Source organism: Heterocephalus glaber, unplaced genomic scaffold (assembly GCF_053883595.1).
Source record: "Heterocephalus glaber isolate CG9 unplaced genomic scaffold, H.glaber_assembly_v1.0 deba00001452, whole genome shotgun sequence".
Taxonomy (NCBI): Eukaryota; Metazoa; Chordata; class Mammalia; order Rodentia; family Bathyergidae; genus Heterocephalus; species Heterocephalus glaber.
In genome coordinates, this window is record NW_028258302.1 from 16,397,424 (window position 1) to 16,417,041 (window position 19,618).

The 19,618-nt window shown below is 50.5% G+C and overlaps 1 protein-coding gene and 1 long non-coding RNA gene across 4 annotated transcripts in view; one reads left to right on the forward strand and one right to left on the reverse strand.

The window, feature by feature from the left end:
- The first annotated feature begins 10,026 nt into the window (after positions 1-10,026).
- On the forward strand, positions 10,027-14,027 carry LOC147827247 (uncharacterized). The gene is made up of 2 exons (XR_015452780.1): positions 10,027-10,810; positions 12,388-14,027. It is a non-coding gene; the product is annotated as an uncharacterized LOC147827247 (long non-coding RNA).
- Positions 12,669-19,618, reverse strand: part of Man1c1 (mannosidase alpha class 1C member 1) — a 132,031-nt gene continuing 125,081 nt past the window's right edge. For 2 of the 3 annotated variants that reach the window (XM_004850613.4, XM_087215542.1), the window contains exons 9-12: positions 18,896-19,115; positions 16,714-16,886; positions 15,774-15,889; positions 12,669-14,884 (exon numbers count right to left, since the gene is read on the reverse strand). In XM_004850613.4, the coding sequence (XP_004850670.1) occupies positions 14,758-14,884; positions 15,774-15,889; positions 16,714-16,886; positions 18,896-19,115 (636 nt within the window). In that variant the 3' untranslated portion in view covers positions 12,669-14,757. The remainder of the gene's footprint in view (positions 14,885-15,773; positions 15,890-16,713; positions 16,887-18,895; positions 19,116-19,618) is intronic. The other variant, XR_205502.4, reaches the window with a different exon arrangement.

Consider the following 19,618-nt stretch of genomic DNA (forward strand, 5'->3'; position numbering starts at 1 on the left):
TGGCCGCATTTTCCCCCTGGGGAGGAGGGAGGGTCTAGCCTGGTTGCACCATGTTAAGCAGCAGTGGGGTCTCTGCTCAAACTCTGCTCTCGGTCCTACCTCTCTGGTCTCATATACGCACACCCCTGCCTGCCCTCCAGTAGCCTCCTCCTGCTTCCCAGCTTCCCAGGGGAGACTCACCCAGCAGGGCCTGGCTCCTGCAGGGGGCGCTGCTCTCCACCAAGCTCCACCAAGGCAACCAGCCAGCAAAACGGCCCTTTGGCTCTATTTGGTGTTTTTCCTCTGATCTGGGACTCTAGAGAGACAGGTGATCTTCTCCAGACCCAAACCTAACACCTGGGCAGCCAGTGATGAGAGCAGCACCTGGTCACTTAAGGAAACTGAGGCTTCCAAAGCCATGGCAGGAATAGCATAAGTGTGCCTGGATCAGGTGGGCCTTAACAAATTACCTCCTGTGGGCCTGGGACTGGTCTCAAACTTGTGATCCTTCTGTCTCAGTCTCCCAGAGTGCTGGGATGACAAGCATGTGCTAACCGTGCTTGGCTGAAATTTCTTTCTGGGAGACAAAATATTCTAAAATTAGATTATGTTGATGGTTACACAACTGTGAATATACCGGGGGAAGAAAACACCCCATCAATTGTACACTTTAAATGGGTGGATTTTTGTGTCATACAAATGACATCACAAGAAAGCTTTTTTTTTTAAAGGAGCTTCCCGGTGTCTGGGAGCAGGAGAGGCAGGAAGGAAGCCAGAGGCTGGTGTAGTCTCCTGGGGGAGAAGACTAGGGCTGGGCTGGGGTGGTGTGGTCACTCTGAGGTTGGAAGAGGAGGAGGTGTGCAGGAGTCAGAGCTGAGACCTGCTGATGGCCCGAAGTGGGCAGTGAGAGGAGAGACAGTATCCACTTTGGCTTGAGGTCAGCTGGCTGGTGATGCCATCCCAAGGGGAGGAAGCCTAGAGGGCCTGGGTCAGGGGAGAAGCCCTTGTGCGGACACTGAAGAGGAGGTGTTAAGAACATGTGTGTGCTGTGAGCTATAGGGAAGGGATTTGGGGAGGGCTGAGCTGTGAATTTGGGAGTTGCCAGCCTACAAATGACACTGAAAGCCACAGGTTCCATGAGATCATCGAAGGAGGGAGAAGCGAGTAACCTTTGGCCTGTGTGGGCACAGAGGCCCCTGGGCCTTGCAGCATTGAGTGGTTTGGCTGGATTCATGGGCACTGGGCCAGGCACTAATTAGTTAGAAAGTAGATTGGCTTTAAGGATCCCAGCAGGCTCAGGTTGGCTCCTGAACTGTTCCCACAGAGAGAGATTTGTTTCTTCAGGTCAGGAAAGGCTTCTGGGTCCCTGCTGAGCCTCCCTGGGTTGGGAGAAATTTTAATTGTTCTTGGATGAGTACATTATGTTAAGTGAAGTAAGTTAGGCACTGAGAGACCAATACTGGATATTTTCATTTCTCTGTGGAAGCTGAAACGTTGATCTCATAGAAGTTGGGAGTAGTGGTTATCAACCTGGGAAGGGTGTGGGAGAAGGAGAGGGTAGTTAGTGGGTACAGCAGTGCTGCTGGATAGCAGGAATAGCTCCCGATGTTCTGTAGCATAAGAGGGTAACTCTGCTTGGCAGTAATTATGTATTTCAAAATAGCTAATAGAGAGGAGTTTGAATGTTCCCAACACAACAAAATGATAACTGTTTGAGGTAATAGATAAGCCAGTTATGTGATCTGATCATTATACATTGTATACATGTATCAAAATGCCACATTGTACCCCATAAATATGTGTAATTACGATGTGTCAATTAAAATTTAAAAATATATTTAAAAAAAATTCCACCGAGTTTTGTCTTAATTTAGAAGATACCATTTATAGCAATGCATCTCATGTATAATTAAGGTGCAGAAGCTTTTGCATGGTCATGAGAAAGTCCTCCTCTATCCATCTCTGGTTAAAACTCGGAAGGGCACAACCGAGACCAGGGTTCATGAGATAAAACAGCTCAAATGCAGCGGAGGAATCGTTCGTCCCTGACTGGCTCATCCCAGTTTGGACTTTGCTGCTTTCAGACTGAGTGTCCCACATCCTAGTACCTCATTAGTTCTGAGCAGAGCAGGCCAGCTTGTCACCCTGCTCGCCTTGGCCCTGGACACAGTTCAAAAGGCACAAGCATGACGAGTGGCATCTGGGACAACAAATTCAACACCATCTGCCCAGGCCGCACTTTAACCCTTAGGAGGTCCCCAAATGACAAGTTCATGCATGGAGCTCTGCTGTCTTGACATTTTTAAGTCTCACCCTGCAGTCCCAGATGAGTGTCAGGATGGAGAGGAGGCTGGTTGTTCAGAAAGGAAAAATTCGTTTGGACTTTGGTATTCAATGTCCAGCCCCAAAATCTCCCCCAGGAGACTCAACTAGTACTTAGTCCTGCCCAGTGATCCTCATGTTGACTGGGGAGCTTGGAAAAATGTCCCTCCTGGCCCCAGCCAGCTGAGGGTGGACCAGGGCATGGCCTCATTGAAGGCCTGCAGCAGCTGTGGGCAGCTGGCCTAGATAAGCCCAGGCCTCTGTTCTCATGAAGTGTCCATTTGGGACACCCCTGGCTTCCTCATTCATTCCATCCATGTTGCTGCAAATAACAGAATTTCCTTCTTTTTATGGCTGAATAATGTTCCATGGTGTAGATATACTTCAGTGGGATTTTTATACTTCAAAGACATGTTGCAGGAGGGAGTTTTCTGAGCACCGGGAGTGGGGAACATTGTCAGTGTTGATGGAAGAGGTGGGCGAGGTCACAGGCCAACATCCCTCAAGTGAGACGTGCAAGTATACTTTATACACTACTGCATCTACATTTTTAAAGTTTGTAAAGGTTTACTTAAAAGCTCAAGGAAGCTGGGCATAGTGACACACACCTTTGGTCCCAGGACTCTGGGAGGCCGAGGCAAGAGGATTACAAGTTTGAGCCTAGTCGGCAACTTAGTGACTTGATGAGACTTTGTCTCAAAATTAAAATTAAAAAGGGCTGGAGGTATATAGCTCAGTAAGAAGGCTCTGGGTTCCATTGCTAGTATTTGGAAAAAGGGAAAAGAAAAAAAAAGCTCAAAGAGAGGGGAGTGCTGGCGTTCTGGTGCGGTGCTAGTGCGTTTTCCTAGCATGCATAAGGGCCTGGGTTCGATTACCAGCACCTCAAACAAAACCCGAAACAAAACAAAACAGAGACTCAAGGAGAAACTGACTTGAAACCCTGGAGTCATGGAAAAATAGAAGTAAGGCAAAAGCAGACAGGCTGGCTGAGCCGCAGCCGGAGTGGGGATGGATTTACCCTGGAGACAGGCTGACTTCTGGAGATGGAGATGAAAGGGAAGAGGAAGGCAATACTTCCTGGCTGCTTCCCCCAAGAGGGGCCACAGAGACATTTTAATTATCCTTCAGCGGGGAGGGTCCAGGTGCCTGGATAAACTTAACAAGATCTCAGAGAGCAGGTGAGCGGGTTTCTTCCCGAGCCGCATCCCTGCTGCCCCCTGGCAGGGCCCCAAGGGCTACAGAGGGTAGCAGCGGGCTGGGCCCTTTGTAATCAGGCAAGCTCTGGACAGATGGTTTCAAGGCCACATGGAGACCCTAGAGAAGGTACCTAGAGAATGGCACAGCAAAGGGGGCCCAGCCCAGGAGACATAGGGAGAACCCAGACCTGTGAGAGACACTTCTGGAAAGTTGTTGCCTGGCTGGAACGACAGGGGTGGGGGGGAGGTAGACAGAATATGATTTGAGCAATATTTGCTTTTGATAGACCCAGAACTCACTGATGTGACGTCTGCCACAAGTCCAGAAGGGTCCAACAAGGACAGAAAAGAACCCACAGTCTTGGTTCTAGCAAAGGAAAAGAGCCACTGTAGGCAGCAGCTTCAGTTTTTGAAACAAGGCGGCTGGGCCTGCTGAGGACTGGAGAGAAGGGAGAGTGGAGGGCTGGTGGAAAGAGGGTCAAGGGGGAAGATTGTGGGTACCCTTTAAGTCTCTCAGGGTCTGTAAGGCTGAAGGAGGCTCATTGAGGGAACTGGGTCCCCTGGGTTCCTGGCTGGGGTGGGGTGGGGGGAAGGCTACAGAAGCTGAGGGAGGATTTCTGCTGAGACACATGTCAGGAGAAAGAATTCCTAAGTCTCTCCATGCAGGAGTCAGAAGAAACTCAGAAATCTAAAGTGGATCATCTCATGCCCCTGCTTTAAGCCCTTCCTGGCTCCTCACTGCTCTTCGATTAAAATAAAAGCTTTGGGCCGGGGATTTAGCTCAGTGGTTCTGCTGCCTGCCTCACAAGCGCAAGGACCCAAGTTTGATCACTGGTACCAAATAAATAAATAAAACCTTTACCCCAGTTCACCAGGCACCAGGGGACTAAGGCCTTTTCTGCCATCTTCCTGAAGCCCATGGAGCAGCACTGGTCCCTACCTTCCTGTTGTGCAGACTTGGTCCATACTTTCCTACTTCTGAGCCTTTGCACTCCTGGTTCCCTCTGCATGGATTGCTCTTCCTGAACACAGCTCCCCAGGGACGTCCCTGACCTCTCCATTTCCAGGGTCCTCCCCACATTCCTTCATCTGTGGCCTGCCCAGCATGTCCCTCGGTCCACTGTCTCCTCTTGCTGAGGGAGGAGTTTGCATTTCTGCACAAACCTCCCACTGCTGATAGCTGCCCTCTAGCCACATGAGGGCAAAAACCTGGTTTCCTTCAGAGCTGCAACCTTAGCCCCTTGGCCTTTCCCTGGCTAAGAGGAAAGGCAAAGCGTTCCTTGCTGCATTATAAAGGCAGGAGGATTTCAGACCAGTGGCCAGCAGCAGCAATGAGACCAGGAGCACTTGCAGGCTCCAGAAGAGCAGAGAGAAAAGCAGGGATGTTGTCAGTCTCTGGTGAGGAGAGGGTGATTACATACACTGGCCCTGCTGCCAGGAGGAGTTAGGGCTGCAAGCCAGACAGAACCCACACCCAGGCAGCACCAGGGACAAGAACTGGTGTAAAGGGGACCTAGACATCCCAAAGGTGTGGGCTTGGTGCCTGGAGGAGAAATGGCCCATGCAGGTCCCAAGACTGAGACAGCCACAGCTGAGGTCTTTTAAATTGTGCAAGAAGATCAGTGTCCCTAAGGCCTTCTCCCTGAGAAGAGGCAGAGTGTGTAATAACATCCTCCTGGATGCTATATCGCCTGGCCCCAGGGACAGCTAAGGTCACATCTTGCTGTGCCCTGTTCAATTCTGCCCTGCTCTGGGCCCGGATGGTGAAGACATCATGCATCTGGATTATCTGGTCTCTGGAGTATCATTTTGCTGGAGTAGCTGCTGAGGGCAGAGAGCTTGGCTTTATTTTCCAACTTGGGCCTGGTGCTAAAGTTCTTCCCATCTGAGGAAGCTTGGTGACACAGTCATGACATAGTCAGAGACCACCGTAGGGATAGAGAACAAACTTCTGGGTCCTCACCTGTTATGCATCACAATAGGCTTTGTGTTTCCTTCTGAGGCAGTCAGGGACTAAAAAACCATGACTCTTCACTTGGGCCTACAAATGGCCAATAGATAACCCGAAGCAGAACAAAGCTTGACCTTCATTTTGTAAAACTGGGTCAAAGCCTTCTCAGCTCTGCATGTGGGCACAGTCACTGAGGGAGTGTCTGTCTGAATGTTGGCAAAATAAGGCTTGTTAGCCCTCAATCTACTTAGCCTATCTCTCTGCCCTTCAAGACTGGGAACACCTACGCCCAGAAGTTTCCTTTGCCCTAATCCCATAATCACCTTGGATTCCAGCAGAGCCTTACATGGCAGAAACTGCCCTGTAATCCTGAGGATACCTCCCATGGAAACCAAATTCCCCCCAAGTCAGGAGGACTCAAACTGAGCTACAAAACCATGAACTGGACCTAAGCCCACTACAAGGACCTCACAAAACTGTCACTTGGCTTTAGTGATGGGCCGGTCTGATCCTCTTCACCAGTGTGTCCCCTCCTGCTACTACACAAGCTGGAGTCCATTCTTCATCCTCTCTCACCTTCCGTTTAAGGCTTTTGCATGTAATCATACTGTCACTTTAGTTTTAATTTTCATTATCATTCAAGGAAGGACCCATTCTAGCCTGCGTCATGGGGACCAGGTTAATTTTTTTTTGTTTCATTAGTATTTATTTATTTTTTTTCCATTAAGTTTATTGGTACATTTTAGGTGTACAACAGTTACATTCATCATTGGGATCTTGCACCTTTACATGGTATATCTTGGTTCTTATTTTTTTCCCCCTTCCCCTGCCCTCCCTTCACCCCCTCCACCCTTCCCTATTTACAAAGACTTTGTTTCTATTTTTTCCTTGTCTCATATTTTTTCCTTTTCCTTCTTTCCTTTCTCCTACCCCTCCACTTCCCCTACCTCTTTAGACCTTGTCTACCGATTTCACATTATCAATTATACATTTTGATCCTTATTTACACTTTCAGTTTCTCACACCAGAGAAACTATTTGGCATTTACACTTGTGGAGGGGATGAAAGGGCTGCACTAGTGAGGGTAGATGGCCCAGGAGATAGCTGGGGCTCCAGGAACCCCCATATCCGAGGAGGGGCCCCGAGATCCAGGAGCCCCTGGCTAATTTGAATGGAATATAAAGTGGGAAAGAAGAGTTTGGACGTCAGTGCTATGATCTGGATATGAAGTGTCCCCCAAAGGCTCATGTTTTGAGATGTTGATCCCCAGGGCAGCAGTGTTCAGAGGTGGAACCTGGAGAGGTGATTGGACCCTGAGGGTGCTGAGCTCATTAAGGGATTACCCTATTGACGAGTTCCCAGCTGAATGGGCTATGGCGGGGCAGCTGGAGTGTTGTGGCTTATAGCTAGATGTCCCCTCAAAGTCTCATGCTCTCATAGGTGGGGATTTTGGGAGCGACTGATCATGGGTATGCAATACTAGATTAGTCCACTGATTGGTTTAGCATAGTTCTGGGTGTGGGTGATGGACTTACTGAAGAGGGAAGATCCACTCTGGGTGTGGGTGGCACCAACCAATAGGCTTCCAGTCCAGATGGAATAAAAAAGGGAAAGAAGAAGGAAATCTTGATGCTTTCTGCCTGCCCTGCCATGAACTCCTTTGCCGTGCCCTTCTGCTATGCGGCCCTGCCTTGCAACCAGCTGACCATGGACTGAAACTTCTGAAACCATGAGCCAAAATAAACCTCTCATCCTTTAAGTTGTATATATCAGGTATCTTGTCTCAGCAATAGAAAGGTAACTAACCAAGTTTCTTTGAACTTCAGTTTTCATAGTGAAGATTTCACTGCAAATTTATATTTGTTTGTGAGGTAAGGATCATGTGATTGGAGGGTGTTCCCATTGTTTAAATGTGGGACAGTTTTCTTCTGATTTCACTCATCATAGGGTATCTGAGGAGTCTCAGGGGAGATGGAGGCTGGAGGGGAGGAGGCCCCATGGGGGATGTGCTCTGGGATCTCAGTGGCTGTGCAGATGATCCAGGGCCTCAGTCCCCACACCTGAGCTGCACTGGAGTCACCTGGGAACTTGTGGGGACAGAGACCACTGGGCACCCAGGAGCTGCCAATTCAGCAAGTCTCAAGAACATGCATTTCTACATCTGGGCTGTGTGAACACTCATCTACTTACGGCCCTTTCTGGGCGCCACAGCAAGGCTCCAGCCTGGGTCTCAGGCAACTCCCAAGGGAGCAGTGGCTGTCTGGGGAGGGACCTCTGGAGTCAGGGCTGGATGTCCCTTTTGGGGAGACAGTCACACAGAGGGGATGCCTGCAGGGCTGGCCAGGAAACCCAAAGGCTGAGAGGAGGAAGTTGAGGGGTCTGTGTGTGAGACCCCTTTTCCTCTATGGTGCATCTTGGTCCAGGGCCTGGAGACTTCCCCGCTTGGGGAGTGATAACCAGGCTGGCTTGAATCCCTCCTCTCCATAGGGTGGGGAAAGTGGACAAGACCTGGTACCCTTATTGCATTAGCCAGGGGAGGAGGCCACTGTACGACCAGAGGGCTGTGTGACTGGCAATACTGTGCTCCACCTCAGTGGGATCTTTCTGTCCCTTAATGGGATGAGCCACCCCCACCCTCATGCCTTCTGGACTCCATATCAGCTCATATAAGGACAGCCTGCCAACACCCAGCAATACAATAGGTAATCATTTTCCTACCTGGTTCCTGGGTCCATTCTCAACCGCTACAACTTGGAAGGAGGCCAGATGGATGGTTAATTCCCAAATTTCCAGTGTGACTTTTACTTTCTGTCTACCACATGTTGGAGACACCAAGGTAAGAAGACAAGGTTCCTGGCATCTCGGAGCCCTCACTCTTGAGGTGTGGCGCACGAAAACTTGGGTCTTCTGGAGTATGACAGGAGCCCTGGCAAAGAGACTTATTAAGCCTGAGTCAAAGGAGGAGCAGGGAGGAGTCAGGGAAGGCTTCCTGGAGGAGGAGACAATGCAGTGGTGGAGTCCAGGGAGGAGGCACAGCACCAAGAAGGGCATGAAGGTGAAGGTATGTGGGTCACATGGGAACTGTCCAGCTTGGTTTCCAAAGGAAAGACTGGGCTATGTAGGTGCTCTTCCTGGCTGGGATTTACCATTCCCCAGAGCACCAGAGGCTTTTGAGAGAAACAGTGGTTACCTTGTTCTCACTTAGGGGGCTAAATAATAATGTCATTCAAACAGGAGCACTTCTGAGAGGAAAGGGGATCTATTAATTACCTTGGGACAACTGTCATGATTCCACATCATGGGTGGGACCAGGGTAGACTTGGGGTCATTTCACAAGGGTGGGGAGATGATGGTGTAGGGGTGGCAGGGAGACCACAGGAGAAGCTGAGGCCAGGAACATGAGTTTGCCCTAAGCAGCCTCTCTGGACCTCACTTTCCTTCTCTGTAAATGGAGCCTATCTCTCAAAGCTGTAGGGAGGACAGGGATGCTGTGAAGAGGAATGAAGCCAAGTCTGGCATCCCCCAGCAGAGGCGCTGCCTGGCACTGGAATCCCTGGATAGTCAACAAATCTTCATCCCAATTTCCAAAGATTCTGGGCTAACAGCAAAATGCTTGCTCAATGTGAAAAACAGAAAATGTTCAGATTTATTGCTTGGAGAATTTGCTGTCTCCTGGGCCTGGTTGATGTAGTTCCTTCTAAGTTTCAGAGCACTTTGTTTAAAAAACAGAATTTCTGACAGCAGTGTTTTCCCTTACGTTTATGCAAGTTTATAAAGAAGTTCACATAGTAATGATATGAATCATTGCTACTAGGTATTGAGTTCCTACTGGGGTTGGGGCTCGATTAAGCCTGGAAAACTGCTCCATCTCCACAGAAGGAGAAGCAGAACTCAAGAGAGGTTCAGGGACTTGTTCAAGGCCACGCAGCCTTGGGAAAAGGCAGAGCAGGGCTGAATGCAACTCTAGCTGCCTTCAAAGCCTCTGCTCTCCTTCTCTCCCCTTGCTCAACCTTCAATCTGACCCCCACACATCCATCAGCAAATCAACTGTGGGTGAGAAAAGCCAGGACCAAACCAATCCAAGGCCTTGTGGAGAGAACAGTCAGGGGCTGGAATGAACATAAGAATAACCAGGTGTGTCTGAGGGAGTCCTTTCGTGCCCACACGATGTTTTGTGCTGAGATTATTTTTGTAATGATGCAGGTGGCAGAGGGACCATTTGGGCATGGGCAGGGCACTTGCATTCAAAGCTCTCATTCTGTGCTGTCTAAACGGCAGCCAGGAACCACACATGGCTATTTAGATTTAATTAAAATGAAATAAAATGAAAAATTTAGTTCCTCAGTCACACTTGTGACATTTTAAGAGCTCCATCTCCACATGTGACTACCCTACCAGATAGCACAAATCTACAGAGAATCCCAGTGGGCAGCTTTGTTCCGAGCCTCCACCTCCCACTCCTTCTCCTCCTGACATCCTGGTTGAGGGGGAGCCGAGGACGCAGGTGGTGGGCACAGCTGTTCCGAGATCGGTGCCCCTGAAGCCAGCGTGCCTGTAGATGCCACGCCGACACCTGAGCCCCTCTCCTCTGCTCTGGATCAGCTACAGCACCAGGGACACAAATAAAGGGCAGAAAGCAGAGGAGGAGGCACTCACTGAGGCCTCGGTACTCAAAGTGTGGTCCTGGAACCAAAACACCAGCATCTCCTGGGAGCTTGTTAGAAAAGCAGAACCTCGGGCTCCATGCCAGAGCCACTGGATGTAAACCTGTATTTTAACAAGGTCCCGGGGAGATTCATGTAAGCATTCAAGTTGGAGACGCTCTGGCTCAGGAGACAGCCTGAGTGGGATCAAACTACGGCTCCAAATATAGGAAACCAAACATAATTTTAAAAGGCAAGAAATACCCTCGGCACCCCACCCCCGGCAGCACGAGTGAGCATTAGTCACCAAGAGCCCAGGGCTATGTGTCACGTGAGTGTTGAAGACTCCCAAGGCCAGACCCCTGCAGAAGCTGAGGAGCTGCCCACTGTCCGCCCTGGCCCCCCTCAAGCCAATGGGGTTATTATCTCCCAAGGCAAAGGGAGCAGAAGAAAAACTCTTCTGCTTTTCTTTCTTTTATTTTCTTGAGGAGAGGATACTGTACAATGAACCCAAGGCCTTCTCACTGAACCACATCCTCAGCCCTTTTTAAATTTTTATTTTTAAATTTTTATTTTGAAATTGATTTTCTTCTCCTTCTCCTTCTTCTCTTCCTCTTCCTCCTCTTCTACTTCGAGTAAAGGTCTCTTTGTGTAGTTCAGGCTGGCCTAGAACTCATGGGGATCCTTCTGCCTCAGCCTCCTGAGTACTGGGATTACAGGTATGTGCCACCACATCTGGCTTTTTCTTTTGCTCCTCTTCCTCCTCCTTCTCTTGTTCCTCTTCTTTTTTTGCATGAGTTGGGTGCGATAGAACCCACCCAACTCATAGCTTGCTAGGCAATTCTACCACTGAGTTGGGTCCCTAGCCCTTTAAAATTTTTTAGAATTTTCAGACAGGGTTTTGCTAAATTGCCCAGGCTGGGCTTGAACTCTTAATCCTTCTGCCTCTGCTTCCCCAGTAGCTGAGATTACAGGTGTGTGCCACTGTGCCCAGTTGAGAATCACATCCTGATCTCACGATGCTGCCTTTAAATCAGATTTTACAGTTTTACTTTTCTTCCCACTGCATTTGGCTGGTCTGTATACACACACAATCATTTAGAGAGAGGCACCTGGAATAGGACTTGCCTCTGCCCAGGGGTGTGACGCTCAGTGGGGTTCAATGCCTGAAGCCAGATGGCAGTGAAGGTTTTGGGGAAGGAAACAGCATTAAGCCCATCTACGAAGAAAGCAGGTGTGAAAGGTAGTTCCATCCTTGGCTTCAAATGAGGCCGGCAGCTGTGCTGAACTGGCTGGGAAGGCGAGGCAGCTGCAGGGAAGGCTGGGGTTTGGTGGCTGAGCATGCAGCTCTCTACCTTCAGGGTAGATGACTCAGCCCTTCCTGTCTCTCTCTGCTCAGCCTTCCTAGGGCCTTACTTATTTTTATCCCTGGCATGGAGTTAACTTGCCAAAAGGATGACACTTCTCCACCTGCAAGGGCCCTCCTAGAGGACAACTTTTAAAATATTCATTTTTACAAGGTGCTCCGGGCGATAAAGCAGAGGACAAGGATGCTAGGGAGAAGGGAGGGGGACAGCGACATAGGCCCAGCAGGGAGCCTGGGGCCTTGGGGAACTAACTGCACAGTGGCTTTGAGAAGAGACAGATTCTAGGAGTGGGTACTAAGAAAATAATTGAACAAGGGTGAGGAGAGGTCAGTATGCTGAACTTCACAACTCTCTTTATGATATGGGTGAGATCAAAGCAGACCACAAAGCTCCAACTGTTTTCCTCTCCAACATGCACCCGCCCTCTTTCGGTAGCAAACCTTTTTCCACCTGGGAATAGCCTGTTACCTATTGCACAGGATCTGTCAGTCAAGATGTTGGCCCTGCCCTTGGGTAGGGGTGAGCTTGTGACCTAGGCCAGGCTACATGGAAAGGAGACATAGTAGGGTCTGAAAACTGGATTCAGCCATGCTGGTGGCCTGAGGAGGCCACTTGCTGGTTCTTGCAGTATCCCTGGCCACCAAATCCTCTTCCTGGTCTTTTTTCTTTTCTTTCTTTTCCCTCTTTCTATCTTTCCTATCTTTTCTATCTATCCTTTCTCCTATCTTTTTCTATCTCCTTTTCTTTTCTTTCCTATCTTTCTATCTCTCCTCCTTTCTCTCTCCCCCTCTCTCTTTAGTACTGGGGATTTGCACTATGCTAAACTCCAGTGCTTTTAAAAATTTTAAATTTTGAGGCAGGGCCTTGCGAAGTCATTAAGTTGCCTGGGCTATACTCAAACTCATCGTCCTCCTATCTCACCCTCCCAGAGTTCTGGGATTACAGGCATTTACCACCATGCTTGGCTTCAGGTCCTTCTTGAGATCTGGGTATTTACCCTTTCCTGAGATTCCCAGAGCCATGCCATAGCATTCAGGTAAATTCTTCTTTTTCTTCTTTTTTTTTTGTTTTGGCTCATGGAGAATTGGTTTGGTTTCCATTATATGTAACTAAGATGTCAAACTGACACCAACCCAAATGCCCAGCGACAGGGGCTTAGATCAACAAAGTATGATAAAAACAGCACACAATGGAACACTACACAACCAGGTACAGCGATGACATAAATGTATATTTGTTGACATGGAAAGAGATTCACAGTATATAGTTAAATGCAAAAGCAGATTATAAGAAAACAGTATGTATAGGATGATACCATATTTGCAAAATATATATTCTATATATTCATAGAAAAAGGTCTAGAATAAAAAATAACACTATTCATTCCAGAGAGTAGGATGGCAAACGATCTTTCTTTCTGTGTATCTCAACTTCCTAATCTCCCTGCCATGTTTGTGCGTGAGTTTTTTGTCTTTTGTGTACAGTGGGTTGCAGAGGCCCACGTCCCTGATGCCCAGAAAGAGCTCAGAGACTTTTGTATTGAATGCCAGGATTCCTGCTACAGGGGCTGTGCACCCACAGCCCTGCTCAAGGAGATCCTGGGGCTGTCCAAGCCCCCAGAACAAGGAAGTAGCACCCCCAGAGCACTAAGAGCACCCCATTTATTCTCACAGCAATCTTAGGAGGTGTAAATCTCCCTCTGCCTGATGAAGAGCCCAGAGAGGTGAGGTGAGTGCCTGGATTCACACAGCAGGGATTTAAAAGCCAGGTTTCCCAGCCCAGAGCCCCAACACCCTGAAGGCTACTGAAGTTTAGGATCTGAGCCAGGATGAAGCAGCGGAGCTCAGGGAAGGGCTCAGCATTTGCCTGTGACCTTGGCAGTGCGGCTAAAGGGCAAGTGTGGGTGTGGGTGGGGTGAGGCCTTGCTCTGTAGTGGCCTCTGTTTCAGGCCTCTCACCAGGCAGCAGTGCCGGGCACTGGGAGAGGAAGAGGTTCTGGGATTGGAGGATGCTCATCCTGCTGCCAGACAACTCTTCCTGCTGCTCATCTAGGTCTTGGCTGGAAGGTCACCTGCCCAGAGAAGTCCTCCCTGGTCCCTATGAAAGGTCCTGACGATTGCTGGCCCAGTCCCATCTGTCATTGCCTTTGTAGCATTTCCTCAACATGTGGCCGTTTCATCTATCTGCAGGTTACCTTTATCATCTGTCTCCCTTGACTGCAGGGCTTATGACTATCGCTGTCAGCTGTGTCCCTGGCTTTTAGCCCAGCATCTGGTCCACTGCAGGTGCTCACCATGCATCTGCTGAATGATGGAGTAGATGAACAAAGGACTCTGGTGGCCAGAAAACCCAGGGTCAGGCTCATCTCTGCCTTCTACTGGCTTCGAGGCTTCAGGCAAGTTGCTGCTCCTCTCTGGGCTTCTTCCAAGTCTCAACCTGAGTATAAATCTCCAACTCCATACCTAATGGATTGGCCTCCCACTTCCTGAATATATTGGACAACTGAATGGGAAGTAATAGAATTTGGAATTGTTTAGTAAATTATACCTTAAATAAATCAAATGCCAGTTGGTTCTTCTTTCTGATGATCACGTTGCAGTGATTTCCCGAGGAGTCACTGTTGTGCAATGAGCCCAATCTTATTTCTTATTCAATAAACTCCTTTATTCTAGTTCACATACTTTTCCATTACAATAATGAAAATAGCACTAGTGATTTGTAACATTTAAGTCCAAATCAAAGGGGAACCCCTCCTCAAATTATGTGGTAAGTGACATGTAATTGAACATAGAGTAAATGTTGGGCAAAAGATATTAAAAATATAGATAATAGGGTCAGGGTTGTGTGTGTACAAATACTTTAAGGTTTCCTTGATTAGGATGGCTCCATTTTAGAAAGCACATGATTTTGAAAACTGTATTTATAATTGTAATAAAACTCAACTGTAAAGAAAAAGCAAAATCAAGCAAAAACAAAAATCCCCAAACCAAAAGGAAATTAATCAAACACCTAGGATCAATATGCAAACCTCTGGTCCTTTAGCCCTGGAATGGCGAGTGAGTGGGTTTTGTAGAAATTCTCCGTAGAAAGGAATCTCTGGGCCTGGTGTGACCTGGCCTTGGTCTGCCATCACTGCATCTCCAAGTCCTGTCTCCTCACAGAGGAAAAGAAGTGGCTTGTTTGACACATCTGTCCAGGGTCTGCCCAGGATGGGGCTTGCATTCCCAATCTCTTTGGGAACAGTCCCAAATCCCAAAAAGGCAAGGCATCCCTGAGGTGCCCAAGTGGCAGGGGCCAGGGTCAGTGTCGCTGCCAGGCCTGGCTGGAGCTGTCTGAGTGGTTCACAGGCAGTGGATGCGCCTCAGTGTTGAACACCCAGTCTTCTAGCGAGAGCGTGTCATCTTCAGAGAACAGAAGATAGAGGTATCTGTGGCCGGGAAGGCAGGGTGCAAGACAGCCGTCAGTGCCGGGAGAAGGTGGGCCTGGGAGTCTCGGGGCCTGAGAGGAGCCTTCGGCTAGGGCAGGGAGGCCGGGACCTGACAACTGGTCCGAGGCTGGTCCCAGGGAAGGACACCATGGATGGCCAGGACAGCACTGAGCTCTGGGGTCAGAGGGACCTGTTTAATTCTGGCTCTTCCTGGGCCCCTACTCTGCAGCCTCACCTGCCCAGCCCTTTAGGGAGCCTTGGTAGGACCCTAGAGGCCCGACTTTCCTTTGCGGGGTAGCCTGAGTGCTGCACCTGTCCAAACTCTGACACGCACTCCTCAGAGTCCACGCTCCAGTGCACCTTAGAGTGCTACAGAGCTGGGGCCAGGACTCCTGGACTCCAGCTTTGGGGCAAGGGGACTTTCCCTGGGAGGAACCATGCCAGGGTAAAGCTCAAGGGCTTGCTTTGGGGGAGCAGTAGGGAAACTGGGTGCTACCTCCCATCCCAGGAAAGCCAGGGAGCCACGCTGCAGAGCCACAGGAGGGAAAGTCAACCACAGTGACCGATGTGGATATCACCATCATCATCATTATTCCCATTTTACAGAGGAGGACAGGGATCCAGGAAACCCAGGACCCTGAGCCACAGCCTTAAGCACACACACTGGTACACAGTCAGCACCGAGGGGCTGGATTCTAGCTCAGCCTCACTCTGAGGGAGAAAGGGCCAGGCCAAGACTCACCCCTGGACCCCAAGCCCTCTGACCCTGGAGGGCTCCTGCCCTGTGACTACAGAGCCTGGCTGTCATGGGGGACTTCTGGCCACCCACCCTGTCCCCCACAGGAGCCACACTGCTGCCAGAGAGGACATGGGCCAGGCCTGCACTCACTTCAGTGTCTCAGCTAGAAAGAAGCTCTGTTGTTTGTTGTCGTGGTTGGGGCTGCTGCTATACACGTCCTGGATCCCGGAGAAGCCGGCGTCCGTCCGGCAGTACTTCTCCAAGGCCTGTGAAGAGGAAGGCAGGTCAGCAGGTGAGGAGAGGTACCCCAAGCCTCAGCCTGCTAGCGGCTGAGTTCACCAACAGATGAGCCCCTGGCCCAGAGGTACAGGGGCTAGCACCTCTGCCTTTTGCACAGAAATGCAATTTTTGCCTACTGGGAAGTCTGTGGGCCGGGCACATGACATGGAACCTTTGAAAGGAAGAACAAGGGCCTCGGGGAAGCAGGTGCACTATAGACAGTGAACCAGGCCTGAATCTGAGCAGCCCCCCACTCCCCACATGTGGGCCTCCCAGAACAGTTGCTAGTGCCCCAAGAACAGGTGATGCCTTGGCAGCCTGAGGGAAGACACAGGTGCTGCTGGGAAGAGGGACAGAGAAGCCTCAGGCTCCATCAAGGAATCCTCTGGAATCCCTACCCCTGACTTTGACACCCCTTTAGCCCAAGGAAGGCCATGGGATTTTCAGCAGGTGGATGGGGCTGAGGGGAGGTCAAGACCATGAAGAAGCCAGAGTGGTCAGGGGCTGTGGCCAGAGGACCAGAGGAGCTGCCGGCCTGCCAGCCAGTCCCGTGTCAGAGGTGGCCTTTCAAGCCAGCTGTCCAGCCCTCAGGCCAGGAGCATGCTGCTGGGATCTCAGGGCCATGGTGCTGATCTGCTGACAGCTGTCCCAGCACAAGAGGCCATGGGTAGGTACTAGGTCGCTTTTCAACAGTCCCCGCCTTCCTGGCCTTAGCTGGGGCTCTTGGCTCTGCAGCCTCTGCTTCACCCCTGGGACAGATCCCTCTCCCCGCTGGTGCCCAAGCCAGGGGCTTTGGGCCCCAGCCACTCACCATTACCACGTCCCAGCCCCACTCCCTATAAGTGGGGTCGTGTGTCTGCCGCCACAGGTACATGTAGCTCTCTACCACCTCAGGCCTCAGGATGTAGTAGCTCTCGCTGAGCTGGGTGGCCACCGCCTCTCTGCCAGAGTTGAACCAGAAGGCCTCGGGCCCGAGTTTGGTGTCTGGGAATGGCCAACAGAGGACCCCGTCAGACCTTGCACTTCCTGTTTCCCTGATCAGCTGCCTCAGGGGGGGCTCTGGGTGCCTTAAGCCCTTGGCGGGGTGATGTTAATGATGCACTGGCATGGGGTGGGCCCTGCTGAATCACTCCATAAGGCTGTGCTGGGCAGGTGCATAGCTTCCCTCTAGGCCCAGGTGGGCCAAAGCAAGACTCCTGAGGCTTCATGAACTCTGCAGGTTTGGACTCAGAATCTGAATAACCTACTCTGCAGTCAGGGAAGATAAAAGCTTGGGCAGTGCGCCCCAACTGTGTTTTCTGAGACGTAAGCCCTCTACAAGGTTATTAACTAGGACTCAGCCAAGATAGGGCTTTAGGTTGGAGCATGTCTGGGGAACAGGAGATTAAACAAAGTGAAGCAGTCCAGTTTTCGGGACTTATCAGATCTTTTAATATGACAACATGGGAAGATGCTCCTCCACAGACCCCTTTTCTTTGGAAACTGCTTTTAACACCTCCCAGGTGGAGCCTTCCAGAGCTAGGTTTGGGAACCTGTTAAGGTGGAGATGAAGGAATAATGCCAGGGGAAACTCAGACAGAGGGGGCTGGATAAAGGAGGCCCGATGAGGTCTGGGTTTTGTTGTCATTGATTTGTTTTTGAATTGGTTGCCACTTTAGTTTTCCACACAGCCACAATGGTAACCATCTGCATAGCTACCATTTATGACCTCAAAGGCTGTGCTGGGTGCTTTACATTATTTCAATAGTAAAAAAAATTTTTTTTTTGCTAAGGTAGCTGCCATTATCCCTCTCTAATGTATGTGGAAACTGAGGATCAGAAAGGCTATTTGTCCAAGGCAACACAGCAAGTTGTGGCTGAGCTGGGATATGACCCTGGATCTGTCTGATGCTTCCTTTTCCTTCTGGGCTGACTCTCTCTCTCCTAAGTCTGACTCTCTAGGTCCAAAATTTAGGGTGTGTGAGTCAGGTCTTCCTCTGTCCATCCCATCCAGGCCAGCCGCGCACCACGCTCTCTTCCTAATTCTGCCACCTTATTTGGGTTCAGAGTCCTGCAAGGAGGCCACCCTACTGTTGCCCCTGCTGGGGCTTCCTGCAGGAGGGGTCCACTAGACTGTGGCCCCTCTGATCTTTTCAAATGGCAAAGCTGCTCCAGGCCATTAGGCAACAGTTGTTTTGCCAAGTTGCTAATGGGGTGAGGGCAGCAGCCACTGCTGCAGCCGTCGTCAGCAGGCCAGCCCGGCTGGCGGAACAATATGCTCTATTAAGCGGCTGTCTTTTATGGTCTGTGCTGATTGTCCCAGACAAATAGCAAGCTTTTTATTATTCCCGAGATTTCCTATTTGTTTATGGCCTTGGCAGAGTGAGCTCCATGAAGAGAATGGAAGACCGGCTTTAAGGACCCATTGCGAATCTCTGACTTCCTGGTACAGCTCGGAGAAGCGGCTCCAACCACAGGCGAAGGGACAGGCAGAGACGTGCGTGGCGGCTGCTAACACTGTGGTGTGGTTGGAGACGCAGCGCAAGGCTTTCTCGTGGCCTCACACTGCGCTCTGGGGGACCCATGTTCTCATTCCCATTGAAGAGATGGGAAAACAGAGGCCGCCCTGCTGACGGTGGCAGAGTGGCACTTGAGCAGAGGCATCCTCTCCTCCATCCACGACCACAATTACAACTCAGAGTGGTGGGCCCCTGGGGGCAATGTTTCTGTTTCAGGGGCTGGAGGAGGCTGCTCTGTGCCACCTCACAGGACCTTGGCCAAATCATCTCTGAGCCTCAGTTTCCTCATCTGTGTTGTGAGGTTCAGTGATGATGTGTGTCAAGTAATGCTGATGATACCTCCACTGTCTCCTTTAGATGAGGTCCAATCTCAGGGCCTGGCTGACCATCCCTCACTGCACCTGTGTGTCACTACCCGGGTGTGACTGTGCCAGGACTGCGGGCTCCCTTCCACTCACTGATGCTCTGCTGCTGCCCCGTCCCCTGCAGGGTTACCTGAGCGGGCGTATGACTCGTGGCACGTCCTGGTGATCTGGGCTGCCAGCTCTTGGTAGTGGGCCCTCTTTTCTTCCTTGGCATCCTCAGCGCCGAGGGAGATCATGCCCCCTGAGAAACAGGCCAGGTGTCCCATCTTGTGGTCCAGAATCCCCCCTCGCCACTCGGCAATGTAGGTCAGCCCCCCGGGAGAGACATTCAGCAAGTAGGTTTCTATCGCCTGGGAGCAGTTGGGGTGGGGGTGTGGAAGGCACAGAGAAGGGAGGGAAAGGATGGAAATGAATGCTCTGGAGACAGTAGCAAGGGTGGCTCTGTTGAGCCCTCTGTCTCTGGCACGGAAGCCCCCTTGTCTCTGCTGGCTGAGGTCCCTGGCAGGGCCAGCAGAGGTCCTGCCACCAGGGCTGCGACTCACAGCCACTAGGAGAAGGGATGCAAGGTTGCTCCCTGGGGTGAGGCTCTCACATAGCCTTTTTTTTTTGGTACCGGGGATCAAACTCAGGACCTTGTGCCCGTGAGGCAGATCCGGTGCCACTGAGCTAAATCCCCAGCTCACATAGCCTTTTTAATATCCTATGTTTTAAAAAATCTTTTAAGATGATTGTCTTCCTCCACTGCATTCTCTGTTAGCCTAAAGCCCAGTTGGCCTGTGGATGGGCTTCTGGGGTCCAGGACACCCCTAAAACTGCCCTCGACACTTCTGTGGATCTGCATCTTTGAGGGAAG